Below are 25952 nucleotides of genomic sequence, written 5' to 3' on the forward strand. Positions count from 1 at the left end.
ATCCAAAAATCACCTTCCCTGAAGGCTCCCCATCGTGACACTGGGTAAGATTTGTGGCACCTATGTCTGCAAGCAAGCACACCAGCGTGCATGCATGCATGCATGCATGTGTATGTCTTGGCAGTTCTGACTCCACATCCTTTCAAAAAGAGGCCCTGTGGTTAATCGGAGGAATTAACCACAGCCTCCGAAAACGTCCTGCCAGCCAATCAGCAGGCCCTTCCCAAGGCTATTGCTGCTACAACGGTGTCGTTGTCCGATAGGAACGTGGATCTTTCCGGTTAAATTTCTGAATGGGGCTCAGGGATGCTTTTGTTCAGCTGGGCATAGTAACGCCTCACAAGTGCCGAATTACCAAGGATCCTAAACTTGGAGAAGGATTTTTATTTTTTTTTTAAATTTTCACTATGGAGGCAAATGTTTTCCAGTTCAAAGAGGATTCCAACTTGGCAGTGGGAAAAGTGCACCAGGCTTTGAAGGGAAGGAGCTTTTTTTTTTCCCCCTAAAGCTCTCGAATCTGCTCACACTGGCTTTTTAGTGCCTGCTGCCTTCACAGATAGAGAGAGAGAGAGAGATATAAATACGCGCATACACACACGCTAGATTAATATTGGCAAGCGCACCACTCTACCAATGGAAACCGCAAAGAAACATTCACATATCTGGGGATTCTGATGTAATAGGACTGAGGTTTCACATTCCAGGGCAGCATTTCTAGCCTCAAATCAAAATCAGAGCTGTCATTCAGAGCCCAGCGTTACTAATGTTATTGCAACCCAGCGGGTGGGGTGAGGGAAAGACGGGAGGCAGGGGAGGAGGGAGCGAGGAGAAAGATGCTGAATTGATTGGTTTCTTCGGGGTTTATTTCTAATTTCAGACGATGAAAGGCAGTACAAGCTAGGATAGTGGCAGGCGTTTTAACCCTTTTCAGGCAGATATTCAGTAATCTTTGAGTTAAGCTGCATGCCCCAGCACAGGATGAACAAAAACATCTCAATATTTAATGGAAAGCTCAAGGTTTCTAAGCCCAACTCTAAAATACAGGGGGCCAAGAGAACTAAAACCTACTACAGGATTAATTACTATGAGCTCTCCTGTGACAGGACCTTTTCCAATGGGACTTTGGCAAGCTAAGGTTGTGTCTAGATTGTATAACCACAGTCATAGGCTGCTTTTGGTTTTAAAAAAGAAAAATAAATGCAGGTGATTTCTTCTCATGTCCCGCAGCCAAAGTATATTCTCCCCATGTTTTCTGTGGTGGGTTGACACTCCACCAGCCTGGACATCAGTCATTCAGCAATGGTATGGCATAGCCTTATGGCTAAATTTTACAGTTCCAGCAAAAATCCCAGGTCAGTGGGCATTTTGTTCAAGCAAAAGTTGCCAAGTGATCTCTGGATTTGGCTGAGAGTTTGTAAAGCGCTTTGGGTTCCTTTGGGATGAAAATGCTGCAAAAATCCCAGGCATGGGATTAACCCAACTCCATCACTACTCCCCTGCAATAATCCCGGCTCCCCCTAGTCGTTAGGAAAGATGAATACTGCTTTCCAAGCTGCTCTTCTGTCAGAAAGGTGTCAAGTGTGATTGCCAAAGGTTTCCCAGACCCAGAGCTGTACACCCCCAGTAGGTACGATAGCCTGAATCTCTGTGCTGCTACCACGGTTGTATTACAATGCAGTAGGACGCGTTCTAATGTGACGCTATTTTTTCCATCATTTGTACTGCAGGAGGTCTTTGATCGCCTCTATTTGATTTATACTGTTGGATACTCCATCTCTCTGGGATCCCTCACAGTTGCTGTCCTTATCCTGGGATACTTCAGGTAGGCGGCTCTGTTTCTACCTAAGCGAGTTGTCACTAGACTGGAAAAGCCTCGGGCTTTCCTAAAGGATAAAACTGGGGTGGCACGTGCTTCTTCAGCAAGCCACAAAAGGTTGCATCTGTGCTTTGGGCTGTGTTAGTGTCACTTAGGTCAAACTTCTTGGGGGATGGTGGGTGGGATGTTTGAACTTCTTCTGCTTGCCTGCAATGGAGTTTTCTAGACCCTCTTTGTAGCAAACAGGGAGAGAGGCATCTCCAGGAAGAGGTTTGCCTCCCTTGGAAGACTATCTAGGGTTTTCTGTCCCTATTACCCCTTCAGATGACTGGCTTAGATTTAGATGGCTAATTTTCAGATAGCTAAGGTTTCATAAGGGAAATTCCACTCTAAACCCAAATATTCATGAAGGATAGGCCAGTTGAAGGGGACCCCAGCCATGTAAAAGTGCCAGACTGACACCTCCAATCTGGCCATGCTGCTGCTGTACCGAGGGATCCAAAAATGACTTCTTGCCCTCCTAACTCTGATTGTCCCCCCTCCCTTTCCACCACCGCTGCCAAGGGGTGCAGACCCCTAAATACCATTTTGAACCCACACCATCCATTCCTCAGACCTGGCTGTTGCATCTTCTTGCTGCCACAGAGACCATGGGATGGGAGGGATGAAAAGTGTCACTCACAGCTAGAAGTTTGTCCTTTGGGAAGCCATACCTGGTGAGCTACAGACAGAGCAGGGTACTGAGCCCTGATCCCCTGAGCCTCAGATTTGCTTCCCTTCGGTGGCGGGCAGTATCTTCTCCTAGCAGACAGCAGGACCCAGACAACAGCTGTGGAGGGAAATTCTCCACGCAGCAAACAGCCACGTGGTGTCTGCAGATGGACTCAGCAGCTCCCACCGTGCAAGCTTGAGCTAAGCCCCGGACACATACCACTGGGAATAAAATGTGTGGCCTTTGGCTCTAAAAGTGCTCAGACCTCTCTGCAGTGAACAAAAGGAGGTCAGGGGGATTTGCTTGGATAGCAGAGCATCCCAGTGCCTGAATCTGTGACACACACACGCCAAAGGGGACTGCAGACCCCTCCTGGAAGCACTTCACATGATGTAGTCCCGGAACCCATCCCTGCCACCACCCTCCTGTCCTCTCAACCCTTTCCCTCCTGTTTCATTTCCCACTGGACACTGGCAAGGTTCTTAAAATACTTAATGTCCAGGTATGCAAGAGTACTCCTAGCTTCAGGAGACATGCTCTCTCCTTAGTCATGTAGTCAGAGCACTTCACTTACAGCCCAGACCACATGGGTGACTGTGCTAGAGCGTCTTTGTCCCAAGGATCAAAGCAGCAGCAGGGACCAAGCCAGATTTTATTCCAGATAACACATAATCCAGAGATTCACTGACCACATTTCAAATGCAGCGAACAAAGCCCATCTTCATTTATACCTTAGAAGTACTACTTGGCGTAATTTGTATTATAATAGCACAGGAGACAACTGTTATTACTATCACAATCTCCTCCAAAGGACAAAAAACCACAGCTTTTATTTTTTATTTCCATTATTGGAGCTGCAGATTTAAGATGGTATAAAGCCATTCATAAATTAATGCATGGCTAGCCAGGCAACAGAGCGATAGAGGACAGAAGGGGACCCCAACAGGTCAGTTAGTTCCTTTTTCTCCCCAAAGGCATGATCACTGTTTCTAAAACGCACCTCGTAGATATGGGTCTAACCCATTCACTTCTTACCATCCAGCTTTTTACCCCAAAAGGATCTTAAAGCGCTTTACAATCAGCATTTGTGGGGTCATTGTTGCCATTGCTGGGGTGGAGTCCAGAAACTGCTCAACGTGACTGAGCAAAGGATAGTGTCTCTAATGGCAAACAGAAAACAGCCCAGCACGCTATAGTTACTACTATAGTTGCTACTATAGTTGCTACTAAATTTGGAGTGGGCACAAAAATTAGCAGTTTACAAGAACCTCTGCAAGGTTTTTAGTGGCCACAAGTTCTGTAGCCTTTGCAGTCCATTTCCTCTGCACAAAATGCAGACAAGTGTGAAGTCTTTAAATGCAGGGTTTGGCTCTGAGAAGGGTAGATTTGTTGGAGGGATGGATTTAACAGTGAAAGGGGCACACACAGGATACACACTTTAGCATCAGTGAGCACCGTGCATGTATCCTGCTCTCTGTCTGTACGTCGTGGAAAATGACTGCATGTCTGATGCACACTCATTGCATGTGCACTGAACACCAGGGACATGGTCATCCTGCACACACTGCACACAGGGGTGCGCACGCCCTGCACACACTGCGCAGCTGTTGTTGGCTTCGCTGCGCACGCGCTGCACACCAGGTGTACACTCCCTGAATGTACACTGCACACTGGATGCACGCTCACTGCACACACCCTGCACATAGGCTGCGCACCCACTGCATTCATCCTGATGTTCACCAGATGTGCAGACACTGCACATGTGCTCCGTACTGAGTGCACCTCTCACTGCCTCCAGATGCATGCGCACTGCACACACAGTGTCCTGCACGTGCAAACTCATCACACGTGTACTGCACGCACACTGCACGCACACTGCACACACGCTGCATGCGCACTGCGCTCCAGATTTGCACTCACTGAGCATGGACTGCATATCACATACCCTCCTCCGGCTGCATGTGCGCTGCACACACACGCCATCCTCCAGATGAAGACTCACTGCCCACGCTGCCCACTGCACGCATGCTCGCTACTCATGCCCAATACAGGCAAAATGCGTCCCTATTTCTTTGCAAGATTTCCCAGAAATAAAGGAGTTTAAATGAGTACAGGCACAGCATTGTCCTAATGCAAAGTCAGGAGCGGTGTGCTGCAACCAAAGCCCTGGAGTAGGTATTAATTCATTTACCAACCCCACGGGTGAACCGCGAGCGCAGGGCAGCAGTGGCACTAGCACTGCTTTGCCATGGTGGCACAGTGCTGATGAGAGGAGCTGGGGCTCCTCAGAAGCAGAGGTGACCCTGAGTCTGTCCAACAGATGGGCTAAACTACTCCAATTCTTCTCTGTCTCCTCCTCCAGACGTTTGCACTGCACTAGAAACTACATCCACATGCACCTGTTTGTCTCCTTCATGCTGAGAGCCGTGAGCATCTTTGTGAAGGACGCAGTCTTGTACTCCGGGTCAGCTTTGGAGGAGATGGAACGGATCTCAGAGGAAGACTTGAAGTCCATCACTGAAGCACCTCCAGCAGATAAATCACAGTTTGTGAGTATTGCTGGAGCAGCTGGTTCTCCAGGCTTCGTGCCTCTGTCCTCTCTGTTGAACACCTCGCCTCTTTCAGGGGGATTTTCCACCCTACTGAGGGACACCAGCTCCCCCGCTTTCCTCACTCTTCACAGCCTCTCCCCATCCCTTCCCACTCCCTCTCAATCCACTGGCCCAGAGGGACTGCCCAGCCCCAGAGCTAAGGAAGAGCTGTTCCCCACGGCAGTCAAAGGTAAAGTCAAGGTTCACGTTTTGGTTCCCATCTACAGCTCCTATTTTCAGCATTCCCCTGATGTCCCCCAAAGTGTATGGCTCTGGAAACTCCCCTGGCTGTCCCAGGCAAGGCACATCAGTGCTGGCATCTCACAGCGTATACTTCTCCCACCACAATGTGCAACTGGCTGATTGGAGCTCCTATCTGTATGACCCATGGAGGCATCACTGTGCTGTAACGTCTGTGCCATCAAACTGACAGCCCAGATGTAGCAAAGCCACGGTTCAACGTGTCTTGGGAGGCTCTCAGCCCTGACTCCAGAGCCAGAGCAGAGGTAGCTTGTGAGGAAGAAGGTCAGCAGCAGACTTCTCACCTCACCGTAATTTTGCAGCAAACCATAGCTGGGTTGCTCCTGTTGTGATTTATCACTCCCATCTCTGAAAAAAAGACATTTTAGAAGGGACAATGGAGGGATTATGCACTATCATAAGAAAGGGTAGGGTTCATCTGCAAAAAGCAGATGTCTACAAGGGAGACACCTTCATTCAGTCTAGTCACCTCAGGTTCCATCTATGGTCAGCTGAGTCAGTATGATCAACACAGCCAGTCGAGACAAGGGTATGACAAACCACATCCTAAAATAAAAATTGAAGTGAGGTCAGTTGAACTTGTCTCCAAAAGTAAATGCTTCTTTTCACCGTACAGAAAGCTCAGATGGCAAATCTGCATTGTCCATGTACTTGAGGGGGGATGAAGCCCATCCTCAGTTTTCAAATTTGTCCCCACCTGCTGAAGCTGTCTGTTCTTGTCATTGGTCTTATCACAGATTTCCCATGGTGGATCCTAGGTATGATAGCCCATCATTCACGAATTGTTGAATGCTGCAGACACAGCGGAGGTAGATTTTGGTATCTAAGATCAAGGGTTACCTTCAATGCACACAAAAAATCTGAGCTAGCTCAAACATGCTAGTGGAGTTGCTCTCGCAATGTGGCAACAAACTTTCTGCCCGTGTATTCTTTTGGCTTCTCAAGTCTTTCACAGCTTGTGCTACTACCAGGGACCTGGCCACCAACACCCCTGCATAAAATCAGCGTATACGAAATGTCCCACTGTGCATCCAAGTCCCCCCAGATGGAAATTTGTTATCGTGTTTCCTTCCCATTTCAGAGATCATTTCATTAATTTGGTGAGTCTCTGGCTGGAGCACTCAGCACACTTCAAAACACTCCCTTTTTGGAAAGAACACAAAATGTTTTACTGCATTGTTTTCTGTTTCTCCTTGGGCTGGACACATTATAAGGAATAATTGGGATGATATATTGCATTCTGTGAATATTAGCAATTTAATGGCATTCCCCTTTCTTCCGAATTGAAAGGGAAACAAGCGGTGAAGGCAACAATTAATGTATTTCTTTTGTTTCCAAGTGAAGTGGGAGCTTTGCAGTTACTGCCTGATGCTCCCTGTGTGGGGGTAGACGGTGATTTTTTGTAAATATAAAAATTATTATTAAACTTGGATGGGGATTTTTTAATTGATCTTCCTTCTATTTTAACTCACTTTGTCTGTAAAAGAAAATGGGTGTAAAGGTGTCTATATTTTATATGTATACATATATATATGTATATAATATGTGCTTATTCATTTTGATTGGCAAAGGATTAGCATAAGAGCTGTGCCAGAATAAAAAATTATCTTTTTATTTACAAGGTACATATTATTGACATTTTCTGCAAGTCGCTTGTATTCCTCTCAAAGGAAGGGGCAGCCTGGAGATGTGCTGCTGCCATGGGATGTGTTTGGTAGTCACAGGCTTCCTGTGAAATCGAACTACCCAGAGTCCTAGCATTTCCACATTGACAAGAGGTGGCTTTATCTGTCCCTTTGTACCAACAAACCCCATGTGGCATCATTACTTTGCAGCCTTTCTCTACTAGGGCTGAGGAATGTTGGAAGAAGGGTGGCTTTGCCCCACTCTTTCAGAAGGGCAGGGGAGCGTTGAGTCGCTGTCAGGGTTTTCCTCTCAAGAAAGCAAAGGATTGCAGGTCAGTGTGGAGTGAGAGGTCAGCTTACAAGCCCATTTAAGATCAGTGTGTCCTGGAAGTCTCTACCACGTCTCCCACCTTGCAGCTCAGGTCTGTTCAGAAAACACCTTGACATTGTGGGTGAAATCCTCCAGCTTCTGTTTGCTCTTGGAGGACCAGTCGCCAAAGCCTACAGCAGCCATCTAGGGTGTCTTCACACTTGTTGAGGAAAGACAGGAAGCCCTGGAGGACCCTGTCTTGGACATCCATGAGAGGATGGGGTGGCTCACACGGTGCCCGTATCTCTCCACGAGCTGAGGAGGAAGTCATACTTCCAAGTGATGTGACTTGTACCACGTCACCCAGACCAAGGTGACTTGGCCACAGCCGTTTGTCCTCTAACATGGTCAAGAGACACAGGGAAAAGATGAAACACAGCTGCCCTAGAAAGTGTGTGAGCCCCTCATCACCGGGTTGGGAGAGAGTCAGATGAGGTCAGCTTCTCTCCACCCTTGGCCTGTCCTCCTACACCTCCCATCTCACCTGCTATTGGTGACACAACGTCAGGCTGAGGGGAAGCTTTCTTCTCAGTTGTTCATCTCTTCTGTTCTTGCACTGATTTTTTCCCCCTTGTAAAAGCCCTGCAACAGAGTTTTCTGATTTATTTTTTCCTTTCTCCATCTTGTTTTCCAGCCCATCTTGGTAAATTATGGATTTATGTAGAACGAGAATTTCACACCATGTTCCTCGCATAACCCTGTCTCTCTGTGATCATTGCAGGTGGGCTGTAAAGTAGCGGTTACCTTCTTCCTCTACTTCCTGGCAACCAATTACTACTGGATTCTGGTGGAAGGGCTCTATCTCCACAGCCTCATCTTCATGGCATTTTTCTCAGAGAAGAAGTATCTTTGGGGATTCACATTATTTGGCTGGGGTAAGTCATGGCTGCTCCTTATGGCTGACCTGTAAGAAGCCTGTTGGAGGTAGTCTTTGAAGCAGATAGAGCGTATACATAAATATAGGAGAGGGGACAGAGGCAGGGTGAGCATCAGAGACACTGACTCTTGCAAGGACAGGTTAGCTCTCTTGTGAAGCCTTTATCATTTCTAAATTGTGGTATTTGCACTGTGGCACTTCCAGGATCTCTGGAAGGATCAGCCCAGGCTTGGAGAGACAGCACATCTTGCCATTCTTCCAGGGCAGCAGATGTGTGCATGTGACAGCTGATTTTAGTGCACCCTCTGAGTTATCCCCACCTCTGCCAAGTGCCTCCTGCTGAGAAACAGACGTTGGGCTGGAGGGGAGGAAAGTTGCGTGAGGCTGTGAGCATCTGCTCCCAACGGCAGACCTAAGCTCTGATTTCTTACCTCAGATCTCAGTTGCTTTAAAAAGCTCCTGAGGTTTCATGAGTGTTGGAGCACCAGTAGAAACCTGCAATTTGTGGGGAAGACTTTTTTTTTTTCCTATTCTTTTAACTTGGGCATCTTTTCCTGGCGTAAGGAGAAAGGGGCGGGATGTGGGTGCAGGGAGGGTGCTCATTAGTGGAAGGTGTTGTGGGCACACACATTTCAGACGAGAATGTGCTTTCTGTTCACTTCTGGCATTAGCTTTGGCTTGCAAGGAGTTATGAGGTGTTGGTAGGCTGAGGACAATAAAACAACTGCCCACAGTCGCCTGAAGTGTGTGGACTGTAAGGGAGAACAGGAAACGTATTAGATGATCCTTGAGGACATAACGAAGAATAATGGGGTGTAGGTCTACAAAGGAGCTTACAGCAGGAAAAACCTGTTCAGAGGTGTCTATGGTTACCTCTAAACTGTATGGCCCAGGACCGCTTCCCAGTTTCCAGGTCCAAAATGCACCTGGCCACATCCTGACTGCATTTTAGGACAAGATTACTGTGTGCACCACATCATCCCCATTCCAGAACATGATTTCTTCTGGAAGAAAACCAGTGTCTCTTAACAGTGGAGCTCTGAGCAAGCCAGACAATAGTGCAGAACCGAGTTTATGGAGCATTGCAGGTTTTTGCTTTGTGAGAGCAAGCAAGGAATTCAGTAACCCAGGGCAGTCCAGCCTGCAGGACTCTCTCCAGCCTCCCTCCTTCCCAAGTGCGATATGGGGGAGAAGGGGACCACAAGCTCCTTGCTAACCCCATGTTCAGCTGGTGCTTAAGTCAGAAACTGCTGGTGCTGCCATATGATAAAGACGGGAGGTGTCAATATGAGTCCCAAAGCGGGCACCCATCTCTCAGGCAAAGTCTGGTCCCAACCAGCTGGTAGGTTTGGGGGAAAATAAATAGAGAGAGATATTTTGGGGACACGGCATTTCTTACCTCAGCTGCTGTGAGACAGAGAGGACTTTAGATGTCACCTCTTTTTTAAAACAAAAGAACAAAAAACAAATCAAAAAAACTCCAAAACCCATCCTCTTCCAAACCTTCAAGCTATGTAAAATTTGCTTCTCAGAAAATGGCATTAAGCTGTGCAGAGCAGACTTAAAGAATAATTCCCCAGAGCAAATTCTGGTAGAGAGGGAAGCAGTTGAAAAATGATGCCATATGTTTAACAAGAAAAACCAACTTGATGCTGCTCATAATGCAGCCAAAGGAAAACAGTCTAACAGGCATGGGTTCCTCTCGTTAATTCTTCCAACCACTGCCAGAGTATAATCATTTTATCAGAGCAACCACAAAGCTGAAGTCACACCTGTCACAACACCAATCGTCTATGTGCTTCCAAAAGTTTGAGGCTACTCAATTTAAATTCCTCTGGAATGAGAACATAGGATCCCTCCAGTTGCATTTGTTTTTGCTTTGTTTTGATTAGCATGATAATGTACACACACACCCCCGCACAGACGTATTGTTTTGATAGCTTTTGGGCACTGGAAAGGGCAGCCCAATCCAAGACTCACTGGAGTCAGTGGAAAAACTCCAGTTCCCTGCAGTGGGCACTGGATCCTGCCCATACCACAGCAATGAATGACAGGGAATCAGAGATAAATAATTATGACATTCCACATAGGTACAGAAAAGACAAGTTTGCCCCAAAAGCTGGGATATTTTTTTGCTTGTGTAACAATAAACAGCGGTGAATTTATCCTGCCTGGAAATTTCCAAGGTGGGGGCGGGGGGCAAAAATCACCCTACAACATCTTATTTCCAGACTACTGAAGAAACCAGAACATACAGTTACTCTTTGATGTCAGACCCAAAGACTTCTGTCAAGTCTTTTCAATCCAAATCCTCGCTGGCACAAGGGAGCGTGGCTCCGTGAAAGTCCGCAGTGCCCTTCTTGCAAGGGAGACATTGATGACAGAAAGGAACTCGTTCCTTGCCAGCACCCAACAAAAATAAATAAATAATGATATTATGGGCAACAATAAATTCCCCAGCAGACTTCAAGTTCCCTGCAGCTGTTTTATGAAGGAAGTCTAAGAAGCATGACCAATAGCTAGAAAACCCAAGCTGATTCCACTGGCATTTTTCATTCACACCATGTTAATTCCTCCCCCCGGCTGGACTGCACTGGCTTTCAGCTACGGTGCAAATGAGGATTGCAGGGAGACCTGGGAAAACAAATAGATTGATGTGTTACTGATAGAGGTGCTCAGGTCCAAAAACCCACGATGGCGAGCCTTGCATGTTTATCTAAGCAGAAATCATCCTTGCCTGAAAGTATTCGTACCTAACAGGGTGAGAGGCATAAGAGGGTGTTATTAGCCTTATTCAATATTAGGAAAATATGACATAGAGGGACTGAAAAAACACATGCATTGTTCCTCAGAGAGGTTTTCAAATAGCAGGGAACCAAGACAAGATTTCTCCAGACCTACATAAGGTCTGTATTCATAAGCTTTCTTCTAGCAGTCGCTTTGCAACTGCCTCTCTTACTCACAGCTTTGACACATGCATGAAAGCCATTTTTCCAACTGCTAGGAGACACGTACACAAGAAAAGCGACAGAGGAGAGCAGGGGGTTGGGGTGGCCACCAGACTTTGCCCAGCTTGAGGTTTGCACATTTTCCAGCTGATGGGGAGACACTTGACTTTATAGCACCTGCATTGTACACACTGTGTGTATTGACTAGAAATGCACAGCGCATACAATGTGGATTCTGTAGAAGTCACTCACGGCATCGCCGCCCGGTGAGGTTCGTCCTGCGTCACACCGGTCGTGCACGTGGGGTACATACATGCAAGGGGGAGGACATGCATCCAGCCATCCACGCCTGCATTTGTCTGCGCTCACAGCCACCCAGGAGATCACAGGCTTTTTGGAGACACTTTCCTTTCTCTGGTGGGTTGGCCAGATGCATTTACTTACGTATGACTGTTCCTGCTCACAGAGCTGCGTCCTCTTGGGTGTCCTGCTGTTTGTGGATATCTTTGGATGTCTAATTTTGAGGACCTCAGTCCTGATTTTTGGGTTAATGGTTCTCCCATCAATGGGCGCTGTGAGTGCTCAGCAGAGGGATTGTCAATCTTGGGGCATCACAGGCCAGGACTTTCAAGTGGAGACACCAAAAAGTCAGTCATCACCCTCTGAAAGTAAAAGAGATGCTGGAGGCAAAGCTAAGCCTTCTGACTCTTCACATGGAAAGACTAGCTTACCAGAGTGGCAGGAAAAGATTGAGCTCTAGAAATTACCTGACGGCCCAAGCACTCCATGTTACATTGACACAGAGAGAATCTAAAAATGAGGCAGAGGAAAGGGAGGGAGAGGATTCACACCACTTTTTGTAAATTTAAGAACATGTACAATTATTCACACTGCAAAAAAAGAACAATGTAAGAGATGCAGAAAGACAAATGTAGCAATAAAACTGGTGCCAGGAATTCACTTTGTGTGTTTTGCAGAAAACATCAAGGATCCTTTTCCTAAGCTTGCCTGAATGGAGTGAGGCAGCAGTGCACAGGGCACAATAAATCCACACATAGGGATTTTTTAGGCATAATTATTTTCTCCTGTATACTTTATTGTTGCTACGAACCTTGAACACAGCACAGGATTAGTATGAATGGGAACAGTGTCTCTTCTGAAGTGCAGGACAGGCTGGAGAGGAACAAGCACGTGTCAAACACATCCAAATCTCTGAAACAATCCGTCTTTCAAACTTAGAGCTGCACAATAGTGGGTGAATATCCACCGTCTCGCAGGCAGGCAGCAGGCATGTCAGCCTCTCAACGTGACCAGTTTCTCAGTTGATATAAACTGGAATAACACGAACGATATCAGCAAAGTTATATGCATTTAAGCCCTTGATAGCTCAGCCAGTAGTCTGGAGCATGCATGTATTTTTCATAGATAGGCGATTAACAGTGAGGAGGAAATGGGCGGTGCTTGTTGCAATAAATCATCACCTTCCCCAAGCCCTCAGCTTCAACACGCTCACGGGTTCCCAGTGCAATAGGTTAAGTATTTTCTTTCCAATGCCAGCCATCGCAGGGGATTGTAAAGCAGGGTGCATTCCTTATAAATGTATCTTTGTAGGCAGCGCTGCTGCGCTGGTCCTGAGTGAGGCTCTGTGTTTAATTATTTATGCTTTCTTATATTACCGTGGCATTTAAAGGTTCCAACCAAGATAACGGCCCCGTTGTCCATGTGTGTATGAGACAGGCGTCCCTGCTCCACACCCCAGCTCAGGAAAGCGTCCGTGGTCAGGAAAGCCTTTAAGCACCCTAATGAGACTTAAGTGCATGCTGAAAGTTAAGCGTGTGCTTATGCATGCCGAGCCCCAATGAGCTTAGACTGTGAACAGCATATTTACAGTCATCGGTGATAAAAGTCGCCTTTATTTATTTTTTAATTTTTTTTTCACCTGAAAGGGGCTATTCTTCTTGAATTTGTGGAAGCTACTGTGGATTTGATCCTGCCTTTTAAGGGAAGCCAGTAGGGGACTCAGTTGTACAAATAAAGCAGAACTGGACCCTGAAAAAATAAATAGAAGATTGCATTTGGATATTGGTGATTCTTTTACTTTTCACAGGGAAAAGATGATGCCTAGTGTAACTGTGCTGAAATAAGGATGGTTCATTTGGGAGTGAACCTTTGGCTGGAGTATTTTGCAAGCATTACCCTAAATTCTAGCATTTATCTGCTTCATGCAGCAAGTCCCTCACACTTAACAGAGCTTCTAATCCATCCAGCCCTGTGCTGGGAGAAACGATCTGAGCCTGACTCCAGACCCACCTTTCCTTGATGTCAGGGGAAGGAAACAAATATCTTGGGAAAGGTGTGCTGCACGAAATCCCTCTCTGCTTCAAATTGAATGAGTTGGCTGGAGCAGGTATCAGTCACCCAGGTTCAAGCACTACAGGCTATGTATCTATAAAGTAGCGCTAGAGGAAAGGCACAGGACCTGATGATTTATCCTGTCAAGTCCATGACCCATCTCAGGCCCAGACTAGCTGGCTATCTCCCAAACACGAATCGGGAGGTAGCTTAAGCCTGGACCACTCCTGGCCAGCAACTTGGGAAAGCAAGCTGCTCCATTTTGAAAGCCAGGAAAGTTCAGTAGGGTGGACATGTCCAGACCATGACATTTGTCTTCCAGAAAATGCTCCCTGACACTGTTTGGTTTACCATTTGAGCTACAGAAGAGACGTGAGACCAAGATCAGGGTTTCCTAGTCTAAATTGTGCTTGAATATTTAAAAACTGCTTCTTCCACCTTCCTCTAGCCCACTCCACCTAGGCTTATGGTAACGGAGCCCTCTAGTCCCCCTACTCACCCCATTTGACCTGTGTTTTTTTGCAGGACTCCCTGCTGTATTTGTTACAGCATGGGCCAGCGTGAGAGCCACTCTAGCCGACACAGAGTAAGTCGCATCGGATTTTCTTTTCTCCCTTTTACGTGTGATGCTTCTGTGGGGCTTTTGGCAATGGTGACTTTGTCGGTGAATCGAGAGGAAAAAAGGAACCAGGCAAAGCCAGAAGTGATTTCTGCCATGAAGTTAGCAAACTTTTGGGGGGGGTGTGACAGGGAAGGATACAGTAGGTGCAACTTTCCTAGCTTTCCTTTCATTTTACAGAATTTGATAAATGTGAACACCTGCAGCTGTTATCCCTGGGGCTAAAGGGGATTGCTTCACACCTAGGCAGGGACAGGACAGGGATCTTTAAAATCCTGAATGAATGGGAATGAAGTTGGGAGATAGCAGGTTCAGCACAGTCAAAGAAGGTGGTTCAGCACTGATGAGGTGGTAAAGCTGTAACACCTCCCTGCAGGAGGTGTGGATGCCAGCATGTCCTTAGGTTTAAAAAGCGTTCATACAAATTCATGGAAGATAAATTCCTCTAGAAGTATTAGATACTCAGTAATGCTCTGGCTCAGGAAGCCATCCGGAACAGCAAATTGTTGGAAGAATATTCTAGAAAAGTATTACTACCTGCTTACCTGTTCCACCTTAAATATCAGCTTCTGGCTACTGTCAGAAACAAGATAGGGATCAGCTGCTTCTTTGGTCCTACACATGCACCCTCATGGCCTCATATTCTTACAGTATGCTGAATGAAGGATCCATAGCATCCGATCTTCAAACCCCCAAACAATCACATTTTCCCCCCATAACGCACAGGCTTGACCACACAACACGATCCGCCAGCAAAAGCGTGGGGGTCCCCAGGCAACATTTCAAATGGCTTTGCCTGGGAGGACACTGCTTTCCAAATGGGATTTCAGGTCCAGGCTTGGAAGGACGGAGTAGCACAGCTACTGAAGCATGACGCATCTGCATTGGCACAGGCTCATCCTCGTAGAGCCTTTCAGTCAGCACCGGTGGTTTCTCTGCCCCTGCCTCTCGCTTTCCTTGAATAGCTGCCTGGGCAGCATTTGGCCCATGAAATGAAAACTGCAGCTGCCATTTGGGGGCTGTCTGGCTCAGATAAAGAAAAGCCTGTGGCACTCCTCTCTCCCTGGTTGGAGAGAATTCAGAGTAATTAACACTGAGTGACCTTATTCAATGGCTGCTGGAAGCGCCTGGGAGGAAATAGTGTTCAGCCTCTTCTTGGCAGGCGGAGGACCGTAGCCCAACATCCACGCCACCAACAGTTTGCCCTTCCAGTCCTCACTTGGATAAGGGCTGAAGATGAAAAGGAGATAAAGACTTTTGTGGAGCATGGCTGGTCTCACTGCAAGAGCAGGGCTGAAAGAAGCACAGGAACTGCAGTATTGTCCCCATCACCATGTCTTCAGACAGGCCCTGTCCCCATGCAAAGTTGTGCAGGTTTATTCCAAGGGGTAATATCAGGCCATTTCAGCCTCTCTTGTTTTCATGAAAGCTGGATTACTTTTAGTGTAGTTTTTTCTGGTAAGGAGGTGAAGAAGAAGTGGAAAAGGGTGGGTTCCTGCCCAGAACAGACAAGTCTTGATGACTGTGGAAAGAGCTATTCTACCATCTGCAGAGCATAACTTTAAATGAGTTTAGTAGTGGTTTCAGTTTTGAACAGTATAACAGCAGAAGAAGGGCTATTTCAAAGCCTTGCTGACTGAAGGCAGGGTTAGAGCTAGGTCCTTCCACCGCACCAGGCTTTGGAGGAACCCATCCTTCCAGGGTGGATTTATCCAACAAGACACTTGAGTCTGTTGCTCTTTGTAACCAATGATTTCCTGATGGGATGTCAATCTCTTCTCAGGTGTTGGGATTTGAGTGCTGGCAATTTAAAATGGATTATTCAGGTGCCCATCCTGGCAGCTATCGTGGTGAGTACTGGCTGGTTGCAAGGGGTGGGAGGCAGTGCCTTTGGTTGATGCAGGCTCGGTGGGAAGAGCTGAGCCAGGCTGCCCTACTTTAATCACCCTGTTAACATAGCTCCTGCCTTAGCAGTGTGGAGTCCCTATATATCCAGTTTAAGGGCCTTGTATTTGACTTGCCTGTAAGTTTGATAGCTGCATACGTAGAGGGCTTTATGAGCAACTTCAAGTTTTGCTTAGGAGAGAAAAACGACACCGGGGTAAGACCCTAAAATCATTAATGAAGCAAATATTCAAGCCAATATTTCCAACCCATGTGATACTGGAAACAGGGGTCATAACACATTCTCACCAGGCATCTCCAGTGGGAAGAAGTGGAATTTGGTTTCCGTAGCTGGACCAAACCTTTTCCCCAGGCATGTTTCAGTGTCATCCGATTGTTTCAGACTCACCTTTCTGAACTGATAAAAGCTTGGGATACCTTAAAGGTGGGGGCGAAAGTTAAACCGTCCCAGCTATGATCGGACATGATGTTAATCACTGATGGAGGATTACTTCAGCCCCCACCCAGGAGCCAGAGAGGACACAAAGGATATAAGTGACATTATCCAGACACAGGACTGAGCCTCTCACAAGCTGGAGACGTCATTATAAGATGTGATTATCTGCACAAGGGCAATTCAGTGGATAGTTATGTGTCTACTTGAGCAGGGTCCTAATTAGCTAGAGAATCTGCTTTCACAGTTTTCATCAATTACCCTCTTTCCTCCTTCTGTCTTTCTCTATGGTTCTCCATTACTCCATCTTCTGATTGTTAGATGAGTGCATGCAAAAGGGCTTGTCCACTCCCACATATCCTAGTCCCCATTTACATTCATCCATGAGTAGCTGAGTGCAGTCAGTAAGAATCTCTCTATAGTCTTCAGAGGGTTTTGCATCAAGCTCTGTAATACTTCCTTCTGACTCACAAATCAGGAGGCCTTGGAAGATGATCAGTGTGGGTGAGAAGAAAATCAAACCATCTGCATATGAACAGCAGGGAAGTTTCTGAGGTGAATATGCTCATATGTGCAATTAGGTGAGCTGCTTTGGACTTGGGGGGCTTTTTTCTTCATCAGAATTTCCTTTTGGTGGAAATTCTCCACCTGGCTCTAGCAATTAGTTTGGCACCTTGGAAGAAACGCATCAGCAAGCCCACATCGTGGTCATTGGAAACGAAATAGCAGGATGGAGAAGAAAGTTCAGATAGCTCAACTAGATGAATGCCAGCAACCCCATTGCATTTAATTTAAAGCCCAATTAGCAGAGGAGAAACAGCTCAATTGAGGCTCGTCCTTGTAAAAATAATGTTTTTCCATGAGCCTCTGCTGTGCTTGTACCCTGGCTATTTGCAAATGCAGCTATTTACCATGCAAAAATATTCTGTGGGTTGTTTCTGTTTAATTTCTGTGGGTTCATATTGTTCACTTGACTGCCTTTTCAATTCCCACACTGGCTGGTCATATGTTGCTGGACTAAGTTATGCATTTTCTGGATGTACTTGCAGAGAATTTGGAGGCTGAGGGGCTTAAAATCCCTCCACTCTGCTGCTAGCTTTGATGTTATTCAGTTGTCTGGATTTCTTTTAAAACTTAGCATGTTTCAGGAAGTCAGAGGAGTTTTCTTCCAGACTGTGATAAGGTTGGACATCTTCATTTTAGCTGACAAATGCAGAACAAGATCCCACTTTTGAGCCTTTGAGGCTAAAAAAACTCGTATGAGAAACAAAGCCTGACTTTTTTTTTTCCTTTCAGATTGGTTTCCAATGAAAATGAATTATATGCTCCCAGGCAGTGTGCTTCTCTGCCTGTCAGTCTATGCATCTTATAACTTTTGTGCCAGTCAGTAAACTCCAACCAAATGTAACTAAGGGAATGGGGTTGCGTGGATGTTAAATTCCCACAAACCTCATGAAAACAGTCAAATAGATACAGGAGAGATGTTCTACTAATGCCCCCTCAAGGGAAAGGGAGTAGTACCACCTTACCCCCTTTTTAACACAGAGGAGAGCTGTTCAAAATGAACTTGCATCTCATTAAAGGAGAAGGAATCCAACCACAGAAGACAAAGCCATAGCAAGCCAGGCTGTATTCGTTCAGCGGCTCAGGGAACTACTTGTGTTAACAGTGAGGGTAATTAACCGTTGGAACGACTTACCAATGGTTGTGGTAGGATCTCCGTCATGGAAACACTGAAACCCAGATCTGCTATAGCTCAAACAAAAACGAATACAAGGAGGTCTTATGGACTGTGTTTTGCAGGAGATCAAACTAGAGGTTCACAATGGTCCCTTCTGGCATAAAACTATGAGCCTGTGTGTGGCACAGCAATTTGTTTCTTTGAAATGCTGCCATGCTGGCATCTGAGAAGTCAGATGACTGCTGCAAGCCTCCAGAGAAACCCATAGGCATCAGCCTTAGCCCAGCAACATGGCTCTGCCCAGTGCAGACAGTCACACCATGGTTCTGCTTGTGGCCTTGCCATAGTCCCAGGAATGGTTTTGTCTTGGGCAGCAGCAGGTGTAATCCCAGCCCCAGTGAAACCAATCTCTGAAGAGCTCCAAAAAGCTGAGAATCCCTCAAACATCTCCCCATTTTTCATCTCTGGCAGCGTGGCAGTGTAGCCATGAGATGTTGTCGTTACCTTTTGCTGCATGGGTCACCATGAGCATGTTCCTGTAGGACTAGATTAGCTTGGCTGAGCAGCTGGCCACAAGATGGGTTCATGGATGTGGCTCCCTACATAGGAAGTAGATATTACTTCCTTACTGTCCTTATCTGCTCCTTACTAAACACTCCTCCAGAGGGAGAGTTAGCAGCAGACATACAACAGAAGTTTTACAGGTCTATTGCCCTTCTGCATTCTTGATCTGTCATCTCTAGTTAGGTCTACTTTGTGTCTTCGTCATGGTGCAGTTTGCTTGCTCTTCTTTCCTTTTGCACATGGAAATAGGGAAAGGCATCCTACTAATGCTTCTCTTAGCCTGAGGAGATCTTAATCTCGGGTGGGCTGCAAGAGACAAATATCACCTAATTTCGGTCTGCTCCCTAGACCCTGAACTAAGTTTGAGAGATTTATGAGGCCATGAAAATGACCCATATCGCTGTATGGAGTTTTAAAAAAAGACGATGTGAAAAATACTGAGAGTTGTCTGTAGTCCATATCTCAAAATCCCTGGTAAGCACTGCCTTATATATTAATATCATATCCAGTTATTCGGTGTCTGCCGAGCTGGCTAGCTCAGATGCAGGTGTTTCCATGTGAGATGCCCACACCTTGTCAGAGAAGGCCATTCCCTTCTCTCTCTCAACCATTCAGGTTAAACAGAGCTGACTAGATCCCACCAAACACTGGGTCTTTCCTGAGGAGCTCACCCATTCCACAGGAGAAGCTCTCCCAGGGGGAGCTTCATACACAGCAGGATCAGGTCACTGCCACAGCCCCTTGACTCATCTTGGGGAAAGCATTGACTAAACAACACTGTCATCGTCTGGATCTTTTTTAACAGTTATCCTTTCTTTGTTGGTTTTTTTTTCCCCACCTCTTCCAGGTAAATTTTATTCTTTTTATCAATATTATCAGAGTCCTAGCAACCAAGCTACGAGAGACGAATGCAGGGAGGTGTGACTCAAGACAACAGTACAGGTGAGTCACATACCCCCTCCACTTTTGGAGTGGTCAAAGCCCTTGTTTCACCCCCTTGACTACAGAGGGAGCCCAGGGTGACTAGTTCATGGTGTTTACACTGTAGACACCTAAAATAAGGTGAGAAGAATGCTGTCTTCCAAGTCTGGTAATGCAGAATGAATCAACAGCAGTTTAAACATCTCCTAAACCTTTCAAATCCAGCCTAGGGGACCTGCCTCATAGGTTAAAGAGAGGAATTCAGTCTCTTCAGCCAGTTTGGAAATGACTGTGCTGGCCTTGAACTAAGAGTGCAAAAATAAAAGCATTGCTTATGCTGTTGAAGCCCCTAAAATTTGTACCAGTTTATTTATTTCTATTTATTTCCCTCCTGTGCTTTGTAAAACTTGGTCTATTTGTTAAATCTGCCCTTCAGCGGGTGTTTCAGCGCCCTTGCTGAAATGAAAAAAAGATTCCTGACTCTTTGCTGGAAATCTGGCATTTCCTTGTTTGTTTTGTTTTTCTTTGTTCTGCCAGCTCTTCTCTCTTGATAAGTTAGGATATTTGTAGCATGGTCAAAACTGGACAGAAAAAGCAGATTGCTGAGACACCTCGGATGCTTGAGAGCTCCCAAGGCTTCTCATAATCTCCTGAGCTCGACTGACCAGCATGACACATGCAAAGGGGGGGAGAGCAGAATAATTTGGGCTGCAAACCATGAGCTCATTGCTACCATCTCACTCTCCAAACACAAGACATTTCATTTGAAGCAGGAATGAGATTTGGCAGGAAAACACCTCTCCGTTTTTCTTTGCTGCCCTGTCAGGGCTCTGATTTATCTATTTATTTATTTCTCCCTGGCTGAAGCTTGCTATTAATTATGGTTTGGATGAGGCCACCTCCTTTTAATGTGTTATATTCCCTCAGTGGTTTCCAGTTGCTGGACAGAGGAGGTACCAGGTCTTTCTGGTAGTGATGTCTGCCCTTCTCAATAATTACCTGCACTTGGTGACTTGCTGCAACTCTTGGCAGAAGGTTTAAGCCTTCAATTAATATCACTTCCAGGCAAGGCTGGTTCCCTCAGGAGCAAACCCAGCCAAGTACTCGGAGTTGCATTGTACCTTCCCCCAGTCCCCAACATAGGTCCTATGCTGAGATGGAGCTGCTTCTTTAAAAAGGGGCTTTCCAGTCCAAAGCACCTCCTAAGAGTGTTCGCCTTCTGCTTACCCCATAGTGCGCTGTCCTCTTCCACTTGATATCTAGAGTAATGCTGCTCCTAGATGCACTTCCCTCTCCACCAGCCCTGCTCGTTGCACAGGAGGCACTAACCCAGGGCGGACCTTCGTGTCTTGCCTCACTAAGCAGGCAGAATCGCACAATCACGGAACGGTTGGGGTTGGAAGGGACATCTGGAGGTCGTCTAGTCCAACCCCCCCTGCTCAAGCAGTGTCAGCTACTGTAGGTTCTATAGGACCGTGTCCAGTCATTGTAAGCTGAAGCAGAACCATCCTGTAGGGACAAGGGGATTTAGTGCCAGTCAGAGGCTGAGGGCTGGAAGCAGCAACGCACGTTTCTTTCCAGTCACCCTTCCACCCTCTACCCATGATCCTGGCCCAAAGCTGGGGATAGTCTGAGGCTGAAAAAGACATCTCAGCGTCTTCATCTCCAGTACCTACAGCAGCATCGCATGGGGGCATGCATGTGGAGAGGGTTAGACTAGCACATCAAGACATGCTGGAGGATGGACGGGGTTGTGTCGCATGCCATAAGAGAAGCAACAGTTTGAAATTGCAGGTGGACACGGTGCCTGTGTAAATGTAAGATATCCAAGCCTAGCCAAGGAGATACGTAAGCAAGAACGAAATTACGCGCAACTTGTGCCCAAGGTATGAGGTGGACGAGCCCGGCTGGGAGGTTCACTCCATCCACTAATTTCCTCTGTGTCTTTCTCTTTCCTTATTGCTACAGGAAGCTGCTGAAATCTACCCTCGTCCTTATGCCTCTGTTTGGCGTTCACTATATTGTTTTCATGGCTATGCCATACACAGATGTGTCAGGGATTCTTTGGCAAGTTCAAATGCACTATGAAATGCTGTTCAACTCTTTCCAGGTATTGTAACTGTTAAACTATGCGGGCAAACTATGAGAATTTCAATGGGGAGAGGAGGGAAATTAGAACGCAAGGTTGTCTTTGGAAGCAGGGCTGTTTTTACAATACAACAGATTTCATTCACAAGGTGATTTGACAGTATTTTAGCATCAAGTATGTTTTATATTTGCAAAACACAACGTATAAAGGCTCAGTGTGTCCAACAAAAAAATGTTCCTGTTGAAAGATAACTTGCCCCACAAAATAAATCCCTTTAGACCCAGGTTAGACGTAAGCTGGTAGAGATCCACAGAGACATGTTGTTTCAAATTAGCTTCCAATTTGCTTGTCCCAAGTTGTCTTTCAGTCCTGTGAATGGATTCCTCAGTTCTAGGTTTGGGCAAAAGGCAGGTTCAGTTACAGGACTGGTCCTATATAAGACACAGCAGCAAGAATATGCAACTCTCTACAAGCAGGGCAGTGTTTGATCGTCACTGCACACCCTTCCCTGAGAGATTAACTTTTGGCTCACATGCTGCTACCTATCATCATGGTTGACCAGCGTGGATGACGAAAGGCGGACAGTGGGTCTGGCCAGATGACAGTTTAGAGAAACTGTAAGGGAGATGGGGGAGATTCATGTGCTTCCACAATTTCTGTTGGGTGCAAATGGGATAAAATAGCGGGTGACCTCAGCAAGACCTGGGTAAACTATTGGCCAACAAAAAGATGTGCATGGTTTGCTCACATCTGAATTCCTTTGCGGATCCCACTCAGCCAGTTCTGCTCCACGCACCGGCTGCCCCACTTGCAGCCAGAACTGGAAAAGTCCCATCGGGACCATCTGCCACCCTCCCGTCCTGCAGCAGGATCAGCTACATGTAAAACACTGGAAACGTTTATCCAATAAGTTCACAAACACCTTCAGTGAGGTAGACCCCACCACCGTCCCAGGCACCCATCACCATCTCAGAACCTTTGCAAAAGATCTGGGGGTGAAAACAGACCTGTTAGTTCAAGCATGACCCAGAGGGCTTATATATTCTATCTGTCTATTTTGTCTATAGTCTGCAGGGAAATGTCTATGTTTATCTGTCTCTCATGCACTACTGAACAATGCAAGGTTTCTTACACATATTATATACAGCGTATTATGAACATCATTGATTTCAGAGGCACACAGGGATGCTGGGCAGCGCCATCAGGAAAGAGATACTCACATGCAACGAGATTAACTTTAATATGTTGTTTCTTCTTCCTTCTAGGGATTTTTTGTTGCCATCATATACTGTTTTTGCAATGGAGAGGTAAGTCACCAGCCTCTTAATTATTTCCCTCCCTTGTTAGGTTACTTCCACACACAGATGGTAAGGTGGACGCACATCAGTGTGTCCTCACTTATTCTGGAGCCGTAACCCTGTTTTGCATTCAGTGAAAGATCTGTCAGTCCACATTGAAAGTTCATACCCTCAGTTTTGGTCATGTAAGACATCCAGGTCAATATGTCACCAATAAATGAGCTACTGGAAGTAGCTAATGGAGAAAAAAAATGTGTTTTTTCTTTTCCCAGCACAAGTGCTGTTTAGTGCTGCTTAATTTCAGATCTGTGGCAGGAAGAAAAGTGGATTGATAGAGTAGCTGCCTAATCAGCAAGCTCTTTTGATTGTCCAGGCTTTTTTGACCTTTTTTTCTATTTCCAGAGTGATATGCTTTAATGTCTTTGTTTCCTTTAATTCCCTCTATGGCTGCAAACTAAGAAACTAGATGGTCAGTGGATGCACACCGGCAAAGAACAGAGCTACTTTCACAGCCCAGCATAAGGCTCGTTTGGCCTCAGTTTATGGGTTTTAAGGGGAAATGCAACTACAAATATGCTGCTTACGTTCTACAGTGTAAAACCAAGATGAAATCCATACCATAAGAGGAATTGATCTCATCCTAACTTTAGCCATCTAAAAGTGGGATACTCAGTCTAAAGTAGTCAGCTAAGTCCTTTCTAGAGGAAATTTCTATTGACTCAGGCATCTCTGGAGCTGGTTCATTGCATTTACACTTGACGCTCATGGTGCGTTGAGAGGACTCTTTCCTGGATTTGCTGCTCACAGTCCCTTAACCCTGGGAGAGAGCTAACCCACATTTTCAGTTAGGTGTTTTCAGCCATTCAAACTTCCCAATGTCAAATATTTCATTTGGAAAGGGCAGATTTAATGTGAATTCACTGTTCCTCCCAATTTCACTCCCCAGAGAGTTTCCCACCCATTCTGTCTGTGGATACTACCTCCTTCTGATACTCTCTGCCCCTCTCCTCCCACTCATGCTTTTTTTTTCCCCCTTGTCTCTCAGGTCCAAGCAGAAATAAAGAAGTCATGGAGCAGGTGGACATTAGCACTTGACTTTAAAAGGAAAGCACGAAGTGGGAGCACAACCTACAGTTATGGACCAATGGTTTCCCACACCAGCATCACAAATGTAGCCACAAGAGGAGCACTTGCCCTCCATCTCAATACGAGACTTATACCAGGGACCCTCAATGGACACCGGAATTTGCCAGGTTATGTAAAAAATGGCTCTATTTCTGAAAACTCCATGCCTTCTTCTGGACCAGAGCAGTACAACAAAGATGAGGAGTACCTGAATGGCTCTGGGCTTTACGATGGAGACAGACCCACAGTACTTGTCGAAGAAGAAAGAGAGACAGTGATGTAAAGAGAGGAGGAAAAAAAGAAGCAAAAGGATGAAAAAGGTTCCTGGAGAGCATTTAGTGGGCAAAAGAATATCAGGCCACGCATTGGATGCCAAGGGTTTCCATACAGTTTCTCTGTTCTGTGGAACGAGAGGTTAAGTTATATGGGAAAAAGAAGTGAGCCACCAATGTGGCCAGCTGTCGATCACATACATATACTCAGTGATCTAAGTCTCCCTGGTGTTAACGGAGGCAGGGCTATCCAGACCCGCGGGCCTTGCTACCTGCTGAACAACAGAGATACTGAGAGTTCGCGAGGGAGGGTTGCAAAGCAGCACATGGTCCTTGGACCTCTTGGAGAGCGTGGGCAGCCAAGGAGGACAGGAGTCTCACCCAGTAAAGCAAGAGTCTTGCGGGGAGTGTACAGTGCCATCTTCTTGCGAGGGTACAAGCCACCCTGGGCATCAGCGTCTTCAGTTTGGTTTGCTCTTTCCCTGTAAAGTCTGCCTGGTAACACACACAACACTGATCAAGACCTCTTGGGGGTCATAGCTGCCCGGTCTTGCAGACAAGCGCTCAACGCGGACAGCTCGGTACAACCGGTCACACGTTCTTCCCTTGGGCAATCTCACTCCCTGGCAAAATGCTCCTCTGGGGTGGGCAGAGTTAACAGCTCATGGTTGCTGGATGCAGGCAGAAAACTCTATTCTCCTTTCCCTGACCTGAGTCCCAGTAGCAAGCCAGAAACCAGTGCAATTTTAGGACGGAAAATGTGGTTATCAGAACGTGCGACATTTTTGTTCTTCCAGATGCAGCAGTGGAGAGGGGCCCACCAAGCGGCTTGAGGCAGGGCGAGGAATTTGCAGATCTTGGGTATGTGCGCCTCTGTGTGTGTGGCTAAAATCAGCTCAGAGGGTAGCTAACTCAGCCCTCCCTTTTTGTGGGTGCTCATGGAAACAGGCTTCAGTCATTTTTTAAACCTCTAAATTGCTTCTCATTCTGCCCTCTGAATTTCCTGTTTCTCACTAGTCCAAACCCTCATGAGGAGAAAGACTCCATCAACAGTCTGCCTGTATCACCCAGAAGCACCAGCTGCTGGATACAGCCAGACAAACCTACCTTCATGAGAGCCAAAGGCAAAATTTGCTGGATAAAAGCACAGGGATTGCTCGTGGATGGTCACCTTCTGAACATCTTCTGAACTTTCCCATTCTTTGTGTTTTGGTCACACACACATGCACACGTACGTACACCAGGTCAGACTCTTAGCTGGTGTAAACAAGTCTAACTTCAGTCAAAAGTCACTGAGTTTGCCTAGAGATGCTCAGATGAGGAAATGCTATTGCAGTTGCCTCCAAAGGGAAGAGCACAAGGAAATGCCTCCTTCCTACAGGAGAGAGAGACCAGGAAGATTTTGTCACCATGCAGAGTTTCCCTTGCTGGTGCTTTTTGCAGAGTGTGCCAAAAGGTTGTTTTCTGATACACGTCACCTTCAGCAGCGATGA

General features: G+C 46.3%; 1 protein-coding gene across 1 annotated transcript in view; it reads left to right on the forward strand.

Annotated features, from left to right (window-relative positions):
• Positions 1–24470, forward strand: part of PTH1R (parathyroid hormone 1 receptor) — a 123108-nt gene extending 98638 nt beyond the window's left edge. The window contains exons 7-15 of the mRNA XM_050892771.1: positions 1728–1822; positions 4891–5077; positions 8097–8250; positions 14078–14138; positions 15955–16021; positions 19602–19696; positions 21644–21785; positions 23030–23071; positions 24108–24470. Coding sequence (XP_050748728.1) covers positions 1728–1822; positions 4891–5077; positions 8097–8250; positions 14078–14138; positions 15955–16021; positions 19602–19696; positions 21644–21785; positions 23030–23071; positions 24108–24470 — 1206 coding nt within the window. The remainder of the gene's footprint in view (positions 1–1727; positions 1823–4890; positions 5078–8096; positions 8251–14077; positions 14139–15954; positions 16022–19601; positions 19697–21643; positions 21786–23029; positions 23072–24107) is intronic.
• The last annotated feature ends 1482 nt before the right edge of the window (positions 24471–25952 follow it).

The sequence above is a fragment of the Gymnogyps californianus genome, chromosome 2 (genome assembly GCF_018139145.2).
Source record: "Gymnogyps californianus isolate 813 chromosome 2, ASM1813914v2, whole genome shotgun sequence".
Lineage (NCBI taxonomy): Eukaryota > Metazoa > Chordata > Aves > Accipitriformes > Cathartidae > Gymnogyps > Gymnogyps californianus.